Source organism: Takifugu rubripes, chromosome 17 (genome assembly GCF_901000725.2).
Source record: "Takifugu rubripes chromosome 17, fTakRub1.2, whole genome shotgun sequence".
Taxonomy (NCBI): Eukaryota; Metazoa; Chordata; class Actinopteri; order Tetraodontiformes; family Tetraodontidae; genus Takifugu; species Takifugu rubripes.
The window spans coordinates 4444712-4458060 of NC_042301.1; the positions used below are offsets into that span (position 1 = coordinate 4444712).

General features: G+C 45.9%; 2 protein-coding genes across 2 annotated transcripts in view; one reads left to right on the forward strand and one right to left on the reverse strand.

Annotated features, from left to right (window-relative positions):
• LOC101066371 (neuronal membrane glycoprotein M6-a-like) overlaps positions 1-3449 on the forward strand; it is a 9626-nt gene extending 6177 nt beyond the window's left edge. The window contains exons 5-7 of the mRNA XM_003972085.3: positions 80-156; positions 243-308; positions 457-3449. Coding sequence (XP_003972134.1) covers positions 80-156; positions 243-308; positions 457-609 — 296 coding nt within the window. The 3' untranslated portion in view covers positions 610-3449. The remainder of the gene's footprint in view (positions 1-79; positions 157-242; positions 309-456) is intronic.
• A 1572-nt stretch (positions 3450-5021) lies between these two features.
• On the reverse strand, positions 5022-10738 carry dok1a (docking protein 1a). The gene is made up of 7 exons (XM_003972111.3): positions 10591-10738; positions 9494-9572; positions 6886-7013; positions 6671-6781; positions 6502-6571; positions 6196-6362; positions 5022-6100 (listed from the first exon to the last, which is right to left on the reverse strand). The coding sequence occupies exons 1-7, from the start codon at positions 10645-10647 to the stop codon at positions 5333-5335; spliced, it is 1380 nt and encodes a 459-aa protein (XP_003972160.2). The 5' UTR covers positions 10648-10738; the 3' UTR covers positions 5022-5332.
• Positions 10739-13349: the final 2611 nt, after the last annotated feature.

Below are 13349 nucleotides of genomic sequence, written 5' to 3' on the forward strand. Positions count from 1 at the left end.
CAAGCTCCCCGGGTCTGTTGACGTCGCCGGGCAGTAGATTCCCAGCAACCTGAAGAGTTTGTGTGTGTAATTGCATCAGGAGCGGTGACTATCGCCGAGGAGAGGAAGGTGTGCACGGGATCGGAGAAGTTCTTCAAGATGTGCGAATCCAATGAGGTAGGCAGCATTCGTCCGAATAAACTCGCCTCTACTTGTGCCACTCAGTAAGAATGACAATAACACGAGGTCCTTATGTCTTTCAGCTGGACTTGACCTTCCACCTGTTCGTGTGCGCACTTGCAGGAGCCGGAGCTGCTGTCATTGCTATGGTGATGATCATTATCCTTAAATCTGCCCCCTCCCGACACTGTTCCAGTTTTCCCTGTTTCCCACCAGCTTAAACAGCTCCGACGCAAACTGCTCCAGTCAGTCAGACTGGTTTCTGATCATTTCCTCCCCGCTTCCCCTCTTTCTAAGGTCCACTTCCTGATGGCTCTGGCCGCCAACTGGGGCTACCTGAAGGACACCAGCCGAATGCAGAAGTATGAGGACATCAAGTCCAAGGAGGAGCAGGAGCTGCATGACATCCACTCTACACGCTCCAAAGAACGCCTGAATGCCTACACATAAAAACACACACGCACACACACATACACACTCACACACACGCACATACACAGTCATAAGGATATCAGAAACACACACCTGAAAGCACACTGATAACAATGACATAATAGGAAGATAACATAGACACGATTGTCATCCGTGTGTCTGTTGGTGTCAGCAGCAACATCACCACTGCTCCCTTCCAGCGCGTCCAAAGATATCTGTGTGGCTTCGGCACCGGCGAGGCGGAGCCCCCCCCCCCCGATTAGTGTTAACCTACACTTCTGGGTTTTCACCAGACCTCATAGTTCTGGGTGAAAATCACGGAGAGGATGGAGCTCAGAGATGAGTTCTAAGGTGGTTAAAGTGCCAAATCCAAAGTCTCCAAAGAGGCTGTGACAGTATTGAGGGTGGTGATTGTCCCATCTGTCCATATTTCTCTGTAATTGAACTAAATAATAATTTAAAAAACCTATCTCAATAAATATTAACGTATCAGAGAGGACACGCTTGACAATAATGCCAAAAATGACTTTGAGGAAAACACAGGTGAACGTGTCGATGTGTTTCGTTTCACTTCAAATCAGATATGCTGACATGCACACAGACGCATCATTGAGTTTGGTGTCTATGGATTACACACACACACACACACACACATGCAAGGCTCACAGATGTGGCTGAATGGCTGAATGGTGGGTTTAGTGTGGCCGGTCCTGTGTGGTGGTGTCATGCTTTGTTGTGTCGTTTTGCCACATTTTGACGATGGTCCTGCAGAGAAACCTGATCCTGAACATGTACCTGAAGGTACCGTGGGTAGCTCTGCTAATCCCCTCCCCCAACCTCCTCCCCACTCCTCCTGTATCTGCTACCTGGAGCCTGTTTTCATTAGTGTCCTGGCAGGAAATGACGTCCAGACTCAATACTTTATCCATAGTACCGAATCACTCGTTTGGAACCAGAGAGAGAGGTTTTCTTTCCTAAAACCTCCAAATATTATGCAGGCTTACTTTGAGAGTAAAAGCACTTAAAGGACTAGTGAAACGAGGCTCCCCCCTCCCCATTCCATCCCCGGGTTGTACAAAGTTGTGATTTTGTCCTTTATAAACGGCACATCTTAGAAGCACAAAGTCTTTTTGATGTGTTTTCATCAATCAGATGCTTTTGTTCCTCACTTTTTGGAATTATGCCACATTTTTATCAGTATTATTTGTGTATTTTGAAATCGGGGTGTTTAAATGCCGCAGGCGTGTTGGGGTTGGGGGGCGGGCGGGTTGGCGGCATATTGCTTTTCACATTTCCACATTTTCACACAATGATTGTGTATTTCAGTGGTTTTAAGCACACACAGGCGAACAGCGACATGCAGAGGTGCCCATCGTCTGGTCCTCTCTCTCCTCTTTCAACACGCTGTGACGGGACCAAAGCTGCCACACAGCGTGCGGCCAGGGTGCCCCCGGTGGCGTGACCGGGAACTGAGCCAGTTTAGAGCAGGGTGTGGAACATCTGGAGAGTCCAGTTGGAGTGAAACTTACCTGAGACCACGGACACGTCTGATAACGTCAGTCAAGCTTACAGGGCAGGAATGGATGATATCATGCTTGAGTTTTTGGAGGGAGGGACGCCGGTTTTAGTTGTGAGCTGATTGACGAGGTTGTAAAAGCTTAATGAGGACGAGTGGGTCTCGTGTCCTCGTTGTGGCTGAGGAGGAAGTGACAGTCGTCCATCTATCTGTCTTTATCTCTGTCTCTATCTGCCAGTAGAGATAACTGAGAGGGATGATGTGCTGAGGAAGCTGCTGGTCATGATGATGGTAACAGCGGCCAGGATGTCTGTCTTGAAGTGGTTTGATTGGATGAGACTACCAGCAAATACACACATACACACACACACACACGCACACACACGCACACAAGTTCACCATCATCACTCTGAGCCATAATTATTTGCTCTTTTACTTTTCACCAATGACATTTCACTATTTTGTTATTGAATTTTTTGAAACTTTTTCAATGTGAAATCATTTGATGAGAAAAAAAAAAGAAAAAAATGTGTGTGTTTATTTTCCTCGTGGGCAGTATCATGCACTGCACTGGCATTAACTGTATAAAGATATACATATATGTGAAACAATTGAGGTGAGTGGCTGGGAAATGACATCCTGCTGGTCCCAGAGTCTGGCGGAGCGGGCTCGGGTTAATATTCCGCAGCTTTTACTCTCCCGGAGCTGCGTTTACCTGAGCGGTGACACCTAACACCTGTGTTTGTTATAAAGCTCACAGGAAAAACATTCCGAACTGATATCCTGCCAATAGAAATCGGACATTTTGAAAAGATGGCGCCACTGCGAGGCGAAAAGCTCTCGATCGATTAGATGGACCTGAAAGTAATGTTCACGTAAAAGCAGCTTCTACAAAAAAAAGAGGCTCCACCAGACCCACTTCCTGTTCAGGTGCATCCCAGCCACATACACTTGGTATTTTTAAGGGTCTAGTTTTACAGTAACAGTATTTTATCATTTTCATTGCCTGACAATGGTTGTCTTGTCAGTGTTTTTAACCTCAGATAAAGAAAAAAAAATAGTTTTGTGCACTTATTGACCATTGTGAGCTCTCTCTTATTCTTGGTGTGTAAGTGCATTGAGATCCCCGCGGCGGGACCTGTGTATAGTCTTGCAGCATTGGTAATAACCTAAAGAAATTACAAAAATGAAAAGAAATGAAAGCATAATAATGAAGATAATCATATAATAGATTAAAAAAGAGACAGTAAATCTAGTTGTTGTTTGTGGCATGGTTATGCATTCAATGGTCATCATTTTACTGATTAAAACAATACAAAAAAAGTTAAAAAAAAGTATTCCACTGGCGCTGTTCTGCTGTTTCTCTTTTGTTTTCCACTTTTTAATGTAAAGTATTGCGGTTCCTGTTGCTAGTGATGTTGCTCAGCTAGCTTGCTTGCTCAGATGTTTGCCACCAGAGCAATATATTGTAACGATTTTAAACATAAGGCCCAAAACGCTGACATAGAAATGCATGAATCCGATGGCTTTATTGTATTGATAAAGCAGATAATGTATTGCTCTGGCCACCGTTTCTCCTGCAGCCCACCTCTGCTCATGCCCCCCTCCCCATGCTGACATTTTGAGCTACAATCGCACTGGAAAACTACTTGATTATTATAAAAAAAAAAACAATAATCTGCTTTTCTTCCGGAGCGATGACGCAGGAGTGATTGGCGTAACTTAGCAACAAGCACAGTGTCCAGAGCCCACACTGCTAAACCCTAAACCACCATCTGTGAAGGACCTGAGCGAGCCCAAATAATGATTTAACATGCATCAGGAGCATATTTAGATCCAAATATTTAATGCTGCCTGTTTGTACAAACAGAAAAGTACAACAAAGATTTAACATGAACCAAAACTGAGACTTTTCCGAGGGGTGGGAGTGTAGCGGCGATGCTCAGCAGCTCCAGAGGAGGACAAGAGCAGCTCGCTCTTCATTTATCTCCATCTGTCACCCACACATCCCTGTAAAGATGAATGTGTTCGCAGACCTGTGTTAATCCTGCGTCCTTCTTGTCTAACCCCCCCCCCATCCCACGACCGCATGTGCACAGGCTCATTTTTATAAATCCAACATCCTGACAGGTCAGAGCGCTCAGTCCTGATATTCACCTACAGACGGCTCTGGTCTGGCCCCCACACCTGAAGCCCTCCAGCTGGTTTTATGTCACTGATCAGCTGGCGTTTCAGGTCCAAGCACTCAGTCAGGTTGGACATTTTGGATGTTGGAAGTAGTTTTTCTTTTTGTCTGTTTCTCAGCATCGTAGGCTTTTGGTACTTCACTCTGGTTGCTTAGTAGCAGGATGACTCTGACTCACTCCTCCATTTTTGTACATATCTGTGCCAACAGCTTGGGCAGACAGTGGCTTTTTTTATTTGTAAAGACATAAACTTGCTTGCATATATAAATAAAATTAAATGATACACTTGTGTACTTGTTAAGAAGGGAGCATTCAGTGTTTGGGTCTTTATTTCAAACACAAATCCTTTTAGAGTCTGTGTATGTGTGTGTGTGTGTGTGTGTGTGTGGATGCATGATGGGTTTTTTTCCATACTCAACACTGATAACCAGCTTGTACAAATAGAAATGATTAATTTTTACCGTAAGAGTGCACAACTGTTGTCCAGTCAGTCCCTGAAATTGGTGTCAGCAAAGGACCCGCAATCATATCTTTAAAAATTTGGTAACAATTGAGGGCCAGATGATTTTAAAATGATGGATTAGGAAGCTCCAGCATCTCCCATTCCAGCCATCTGAGGTTCTATTACGTGGTGACCTCGTCCTGAACCAGAGGTGGTGCGCTGAAGAGATCTGCTCACCTCCAGGCTAAAGATATGTGTATAAAATCAAACACATATCAAAGACATAAAAAGTTGACTAGTTGTTTTATTAGAATTTTACTGATTACGTATTCACAATAAAGCATAAGTCACCCGGCAATGCTGCCATGGTGACATCACCCAAGATGAGAGCATGAGGATGCGTCCCTCTACGCCTGGATGAGCTCTCCCACTGTCTCCCCATCCTTAATTGCATTAGCCGCCGCCACAAAGCGCCTAAAACTCCCATTAAGCTGCTGAAATGGATTATGGGTAAGAGCGGGATCCAATCCAACCTCCAAAAGATTTTCAGCGAGTTGGCAGAAAACCAGACGAGGTGAAGCGCTACATTCCAGCAGGCTAAATGATGCCCATGTTCTCGTAGATGATGTCGTCGGCGGCCTGGTCGGCGGCGGCCGAGGTCTCGGCGGTGCAGGAAGGGGCCGCGTTGGCGGGCGGAGGTCGACTCGCCGCTGGAGCTTTACGGACTTGAGCGTAGAGGTGAGCGAATGGGTCCGGTTTGCTCTGAGCTTGACTCACTTTTTCGCCCACAGGTTCAGAATAAATGGGCTCATCGTGTGCGCAATGGGCGTGTTTCACCTCCACGGCGCAGATTTTGTCGTACACCTCCGAATAAACACAGTCCTGGCAGTTTGGGACAGACGAAGCATCAGGGGGGCTTTGTTTTGAACCTGGTGGGCGGATCGGTAGGACACTGGCTGGGTCTACATACAGAGCCTGGACTGATTGCAGTTCTGGTTCTGACTGGATGCAGTCTACTGGGTCGGCATACACAGCTTCCTGGTTGCTAGTGAAGCTGGCATTAGTGGGGATTGATGGGAGAGGCATGAGGGTGATGGGAGCTTGGGGGCTGTCCTCCGAGGGGGCATACTTCCTGTCCTGCACCTTCAAGGTGTCGCGCAGGGCAGCAGCCATGTTGCCCAGGTCAGGTGTTTTTGCCACAGAAGGACTGTTACTGGGAGTGTTGGACTCCTGGTTTTGCAGTGAAGTCTTCTGTTTGATGGTAGCTTGAATCAAGGAGAAGATCTTCTCAGCCTGCGGCGTCTCAAAGATGAACGAGCCGGGACCAGAGTCACAGCGCCGCCCGGCCTCGATAGTTAACACCGACTGGGAAAACAAGAGATCATCGTTTATAAATGCAAATTGCCCTAAAACAGGTCCGTTATTATGGACACATGTGGTGATCAGTGTGAATTATTTACCTTGTCTTTACCGTATCGCCTCAGCATCTCATAAGGCCATTCTCGAACTACACTCTTCTTCTGGGTGTCCCTCAGCAGCAGGGCCTCCAGCCCCACCTGTAACCAGTACGCCCCCTGCAGGTCACAGCGTGTTGCTGCATCGGTCTTCTGAACCGACACCAAGAACTCTGATATTGGAATATTTAAGATGAACAAAAACAGCACTGTTAAATCTCACATTCATGTTCAGTCCATTTAGATGTTCAGTTGTTTGCATTATTGTATTAATTTAAACAAATAACAGATATTGGACCTCTGTTGTTTCACCTTTATCTGCAGAGGCGTATATCTGATTTTCCTCCACACAAAGTTGGATAGAACTCTGCTGGGATCCTTGCTGAGAGAGAAACAGAGAGAAACAGAGGTGAGGAGGCACCGCCTGGACCCATCGGTGGGTTATATGACATCCATGGATGGGTGAGGAAAGTGGTCCCACCTTAAAGGTGCTGTGGCAGAGTTTTTCCACCCAGGACAGACAGTCGTCTTTGGGAGCAGCGAACACCAAGGCTCTGTCCTCCGTGTCCACACAGAACGCCGACATGTTGTCCTTCAAGAAGCACACGCAGCACTGAAAACCTCTCCCAGTCACAACTTTCTTGTTCAGCCTTTCATGATGCACATAAAGGTCAGTTTGACAAAACTGGTACTGACCATCGGGCAGGCTTCAGCATTTGGGGGGAGCCTGACCACGCTGAGTAACTCGGACAGTCGCACAACCTTTATCTTCTTGTCCACGTGAGGATTGTGGTGTCTCCTGATGCCAGGACTTCTGTCACCACCTGGAGGAAGCACAGGCCTGTTAGTGTCAACCTGTAGTTCTGCAGAATCTTTAGGACTCAAATTCTAGTCCTCCAGCTGGACATTGCTAAGCAACTAAATTGAAAATATGTCCATAAATGATCCAGACTGAGCTACACAAGTCCGATGCCACCATTGTGGTCCATCTGCTACCGCTGCTGCCCCTCCAGGTCTTTGTGATGGACTTTGGACCACACTGTGCTAACTAGCTTAGCCAGGATGGCTTTCATGTGCGCTGTTTAGGATCTAGTGGATGATCATATATGTGATCTGCATGTACAGACCCACTGCCACTACTCTAGCTGCCATTTATGGAGCATCAAAATAAAACCTGAACTCCATTAACAAGTTCTCTGAATGAGGGAACTTTCAAGATCTAATCTGCTGCATCGGTGTAACCCTTCAAACTGTGGAATATCAGATATTACTGTATGTTTCCTTTGATATAAACCTGCCCTCCCAGCTCAAATATCTGTCACCATGTCCTGTAGACCACATCATCTACCCACAAACCTCATCAATTCTGTTTCTACTCATCCCTGTCCACCCATTCTGCTCCACCACACCTCAAACAACCTGGATCAGACCCCTTAATGTCTGCATCAGCTAACACAATAACAACAGGATATTTTTGGAGTCCTGCACAAGAGGAAAGGAAGCAGGTTTAAATACAGGAGGAGGAGTGTGCGGACAATTAGACACAGGTGAAACTCATGAGGGTACAGAGGGTTAGAGAGGAGAAAGGACAAAACACAGACAAAACTGAAGAAACAATGAAAAAATACACACTGCAGACAGATGTTAACTTATCGTCAAACACCTGCTAGATCAAAAAGAAAACACTCTGAGAGTCCACTTGGCCCCAGGTGATCTTCTAGATTCAGCATTTACATTCAGTGGTGCTGGGACAATAACTCAGGTGAGTAGTTCCATTTCAGCTCACCCAAAAAAAGAGGCTGAGCCCTCTAATTTTGTCCTCTAATCTGACTTGTTCTAGCAAAATTATATATATTTTTTAAATCAACAGGGAAAAGAAAAACAGACTGATAAGCCAGATGTCTCTGCGGTATAGAAATGCTGCATGTCCAGGATGTATTTTATATTATTATTCTAAAGTAACACACAAAACATGTGATACCTTTTTCTGCCAGTAGGTGGCACCAAGATCCCTCTGAATCCATCAGGAAGGCAGCCTTCCGTCCAGTCTCATTGATCTATAGATTTGTTCTCCTTAACCTACCTACCTACCTACCTACCTACCTACCTACCTACCTGCCTGCCTGCCTGCCTACCTACCTGCCTGCTTGCCTGCCTGCCTGCCTGCCTGCCTGCCTGCCTGCCTGCCTGCCTGCCTGCCTGCCTGCCTGCCTGCCTGCCTGCCCATTTTTTTAAATATAATTTGAGCATCCTTTTTCTTTGGGCAACCCTGTAGTTTGTCTCTGTGTTGTTATTTGTTCTGATTTTTTTTTTTTATTCCTGCCAGACTGTTTATTTAGACGATTTCCAGGTTTTTAACCATCGCTTGCAATTTGTCAACTATGCTTTCATCACCACATTTCTGGCTGAGTCACAATGCCACCACCGTTCAATGAGCCTAAATGAGGCGGACAGGGAAGGAAGTTGCGAAGCTCCTCTCTCATTCAGCCACTCAGACACTTTGAGGTCAGCTCGCCATAAACCAAGTGCAGCCTCGCTGTCCTCATGAAGACGTTCTCTCGGAGTTCATGCTACCTATGGGGACATGAATTAGCAGCACATGGTCCCCCACACAGACACGCTGGGGAGCATTCAGTGAATCACTCCAGCTCAGTGTTCAGTGACGTCAGACAGATAGCTGGAGAGGAGCTGCATCATGCTGATGCACAGTGCTTATATAAGACCATCAGCCATTCTGGATGGGAATAAAGCTGCTCCTATTTTGATACTCTTCCTCCAGAAGCAGCCTGCATCCAGCTGTGGGCTCATTCCCCATGATTCACCTAGACAAGCCCTCAATTTCAGTTTGGATGAGACAGAGGAAAATGTTAGAAATGTTACATGGATAAAGAGGGACCCCATTGAGCTTTATGTCTTTGTATAGAGCTACACAACTAGGTGTCCCTGAGCAATGACGCAATGTTGGAAAAATGTTGTTTTGAGCAGGAATTCGTAGGTCGTATTTTAGAGGTCATTCTCAATATTATGCCAAGAACATCTGTTAGCATCTGTACTTTTGACTGATCAAGGAGGGCTGAGCTCTGTAACATAAACCTGTTACACCATCCGTGTCCATTTGGAATGTCAGAGGCTGTGGTAATTACTGCATGTAATAACAAAATGCTGTTTCGTGTCCGTTATTCACCTGCTTTTCTAAGGGTGAATCTTCGTGAGATCAACAGTTATAATGCACGAAGCTATATTCAGTGTTGCCTTGCATTTAACAGTGCGCTGTGAGTTACGGTGAAAGAAAATCCAACTGTACCTCCCATGTCCTGGATCTCCAGCCGGCCAATTCCACTGCTGCTTTGAGGAAAGAGAGACAACCACACAGGCTTCCATTTCTGCGCAGACAAAGAGAAACTGCTGAGAGCAGAGTTCAAGGACCGGTCGGTGCCATTATTAACCTGTTAAAGTTACTAATAGTCTTCTCAGAGCTTCAGACAGTCCACTGGTTTCTATACTGGTTATGCTGGACCTCAGTGTTGCCTCTGATACAGTTGATGATGGTATTACACAGACTGGAGCATGTTACTGGGAATAAAGGGACAGTGATGTGGTGGTTGTGGTCGTGTTGATCAGATAGATTCATGTTCATGTTCACAATGGTTCCTCATCAGATTTAGTCATGGAGTTCCACAAGGTTCTGTACTTGGACCAGTCCTTTTCACTTTGCCAGTGTTTAGGAAATATTACATTGCAGCATGGAATAAACTTGTTAGGCATCTATGAAACCCAAGGAAAAACACAACATCTTGGATGAGACTGTTTCCTTCTTCATCTGCCCTAAGCTGACGTTGTCTTCCTCAGTAAACTCCCCTGGAATAGACGAGCTGATGGCATTATCATTTCTTCGCGTCTTACTTCTTTAGCCTCTAGTTTGTCAAAAATCTTGGAGTAATAAATCCAATACAACCCAAACTCAACTTTTGATTTAAGGATTTCTTCATCTATGTAAGTGAACATGAAGGAGGTATAATTTACCATTTAATTACGCTGTAATCTCGCTGGCGTGCAAGGATTCATGCACTTTGTGTCAGACACACGTGCGATTTAAAGCAGAATAAGAATAATCCCATTCTTTCCTTGCGTGTCAGTGTCGGGAATGTACACTGCGGCAAGCGTGCTATGTTCCAACTTGTTGACTTTGGCATTCCTGTTCAGCAGCGCACGGGAACACAGGAAGTCCCAAATGAGACTACAGCCAGGATCACGTCCACAACGCCTTCTTATAGAGCAGTAACACACTTGTTGTGGTTTTGTAATATGTCGACAGTTTCCTGCCCCTGAGCCAACCAGGTCAGCACAGCGCAGCAGTTCCAGTTGTCCCACACCTACAGTAAAGACAATACACGTACTCACTTTACCAGATTTGTGTGATTGGAGATAAACTTTTCCTGTCTTTGCGTTGGATTCCATCTGAGGAGTTTTGGAGGCTCCAGTAAGTCACAGGATGGTTCTTCTGTTGAGTCTGAGCTGAGGTGTGCACACGTTGTAGCATTCCTGGAATGTGAGACTCACCTGACAAACACGGGCAAATATAGGTGGAGCTGCGTGCGTGCGTGCGTGCGTGCTTGCACGCCTGTGTGTGACTGATTGGCTAACTGGGGATTTAACGCCAGTTGTCAGTAAATTTAGGATTAAAGTTCAAGCATGACATCAGATCACGGTTATAATAATTAATGGAGAGCTCCTCTGCAACGCAACTATATTTATTCTCTCCTTCTTCTTGTTCTTCTTCCTGCTGTCCCAGATATCTGTTTACCCCCGGGCTGCGTGTTCAGTGCTGTGTGTATGAAGTAGTGCGCTTTGCATTGCGTTTAATTGTATCCATGTTGAGACGAATGACACATTAATCGCTGGGCACAATACGGCAGAGAAGCGCAGTTAAAGAAATCACAAGAACACATCTCACTTCCATCGCACTCACTTCAACTAAAATGTGTGCTCCTGATGGCTGGAGGCTCTCTCCTGTCAGAGTTTTATACCTCTGTTGATTGAGAGGTCCAGGAATGTGGGTTTGGCCTGTATGGAAGTGTCAGATGAGGCCAGGGTCTCTGCTGGAGGACACCTTTGACCTCTGCCCTGCACACAGGCTTTGCGACACAGTGGCCAATTGCTTTAATTGTTGCTCTATATTGGGCCCCCTGCTGCGTCTCATGGTCCACCATCATGTTGACAGCAGACTGTCCAACCCTGTCTATTGAGATCTGGACCTCTATTATAGTGTCATAAACTGATCCGAGGCAACTTTGTGTTAGCAGCAGCTTTAATACCTCACAGTTATTTGTCCTATGGATGCTAAATTATATTGATCAGTTTATGCAACCATATTGATTGGTCCCTGGCCTCTTCTGTCTTTCCAATGTCTCCAAAAGGCTTTTTACTGTAGACAGAGTGGACTGAGACTCTCCTGAGAAATCCCCTCAGTCCAATAATATTGATCGGCCATCAATTGCGTCGTGAAACAATCAATTCAATCTGAATGACTTGTGGTGACACTTATGGCGGTCAACAAATCTGTAACGCCCACAGGGGCCTGTGACCTGACAGCTCTGACGACATCTCCCTTAGATTCACGTTAACACACTCTGATGGGCCAAATGAAAGCTGTCGCACTTTTATCTGTCCTCTGAAAAGTGCACTTTCTGTCGGTGAAGTGTGTGAAGGTGAGTGGTGTAGAAGAAACTCTCCAGGATTCAGAGTCCACATTTTTCTGTTTTTTTTCTCTTTTTCCTCCTACTGTTGAAGTTGTGGGTTGAGGAATGAGAACAGGAAGACGACTCCGTAGGAAGAGAGCGAAGAGGGACGGCTGAAAGTCCAGAACTGAGAGGAGAGACGATGAATAGTTGGGCAATGACAGGAAAGATTAAAGAGCTTGATGAATTCAAACTGTAAGGAAAGGACTGAGATGGTTTGGATGCTTCCAGAGAACGGACAGTGAATACATCGGTAGAAGGACGTTGGGGTTGGACAGGAGGCCTAGAGGAACATCAAAGAGATGTGTGGACATCATAGACATGGAGATGGTTAAGCACAGAGCACGTAGAGGACAGGGTCAGACAGGAACAGCTAAAAGTAGGAGTCTGTGTAGATTCTCAATCATCCAGGTCATTGTATCCAAGGTAGTCAATTGGACTGGATTGTCATGTCAATTGGACATCTTTCTTCTCTTGAAGACGTTTCGCCTTTTATCCAGAAGGCTTCTGCAGTGTCTCCTTGGAAGCCTTCTGGAAGTGTCTCCATAAAAGTAGAAGGTTCTTTTATAAAACCTTTTATCAAGGAATATAAAGTCTTTATTTGCTTGTTTTCTTTACACCTACTGGGAGACCAGAATAAGCCAATGGTAACTCTGGCTGGGTCATGTTGACGCTGACCTAGAAGTTCTCTCGTTAGCAGTAAATCGTGCTCCATTGTTTATTTTAACAGATTGACTTTTTCTCTGCCAGATATTCTTAGCACACTGATTAGTGGGGGGGGGGGATTGTTATGGCTTTGTTTTGCGAGGTTACATAAGCTTTTCTTGTGGTGTGGCTCATTTTACAGAAGGTGCTTCAGTTTCTCTGAAGGAGCTTTTTCCAACCCTATACTGAAGGCAGTTGTGGGATTTATGAGGGTCAGGGTTCAGTGTTGACATGTGGCTCGGTGTCCAGAGAGGGTGGGTCCAAGGAGACACTGCAGCATCCTGAAAGCTTGGTGGACAGAGCTGTCCTTCAGTCTGCTGAGCCCCGTCTAAAACTTCCACCATCTCCTTCTTCATGGTAGCAGGCTGACAGAGCTGTCTGAGGGGTGGGCGGGGTCTGTCCATGATGCTGAAGGCGTAATGGGTGAGGCGTGTGTGAATGTCCAGGAGGAGGGGCTAGAGAGGCATAGATGATCTTCTCCACTGCCCTCTCTGCACAACATCTGACCGACAGACCACAGCATGTTAGGTCAGGTCACAGCCGCTCCACCACCATCACACTCAGCACCGGTGTGCCACAAGGCTGTGTGCTGAGCCCGTTCCTCTACTCTCTATTCACCCACGACTGCAGACCTGTACATGGATCCAACTCCATCATCAAGTTTGCAGACGACACAACGGTGATCGGTCTCATCAGCAACAACGACGAGACAGCCTA

Excerpts from the sequence above, each read along its gene's own strand:
- dok1a (XM_003972111.3), bottom strand. The coding sequence starts at position 10,647 with ATGGAATCCAACGCAAAGACAGGAAAAGTTTATCTCCAATCACACAAA. Across the intron at positions 6,572-6,670 it reads TCTGCCACAGCACCTTTAAG|CAAGGATCCCAGCAGAGTTC; the intron begins GTGGGACCACTT and ends TTTCTCTCTCAG. Across the intron at positions 6,363-6,501 it reads ATACGCCTCTGCAGATAAAG|AGTTCTTGGTGTCGGTTCAG; the intron begins GTGAAACAACAG and ends TTCCAATATCAG.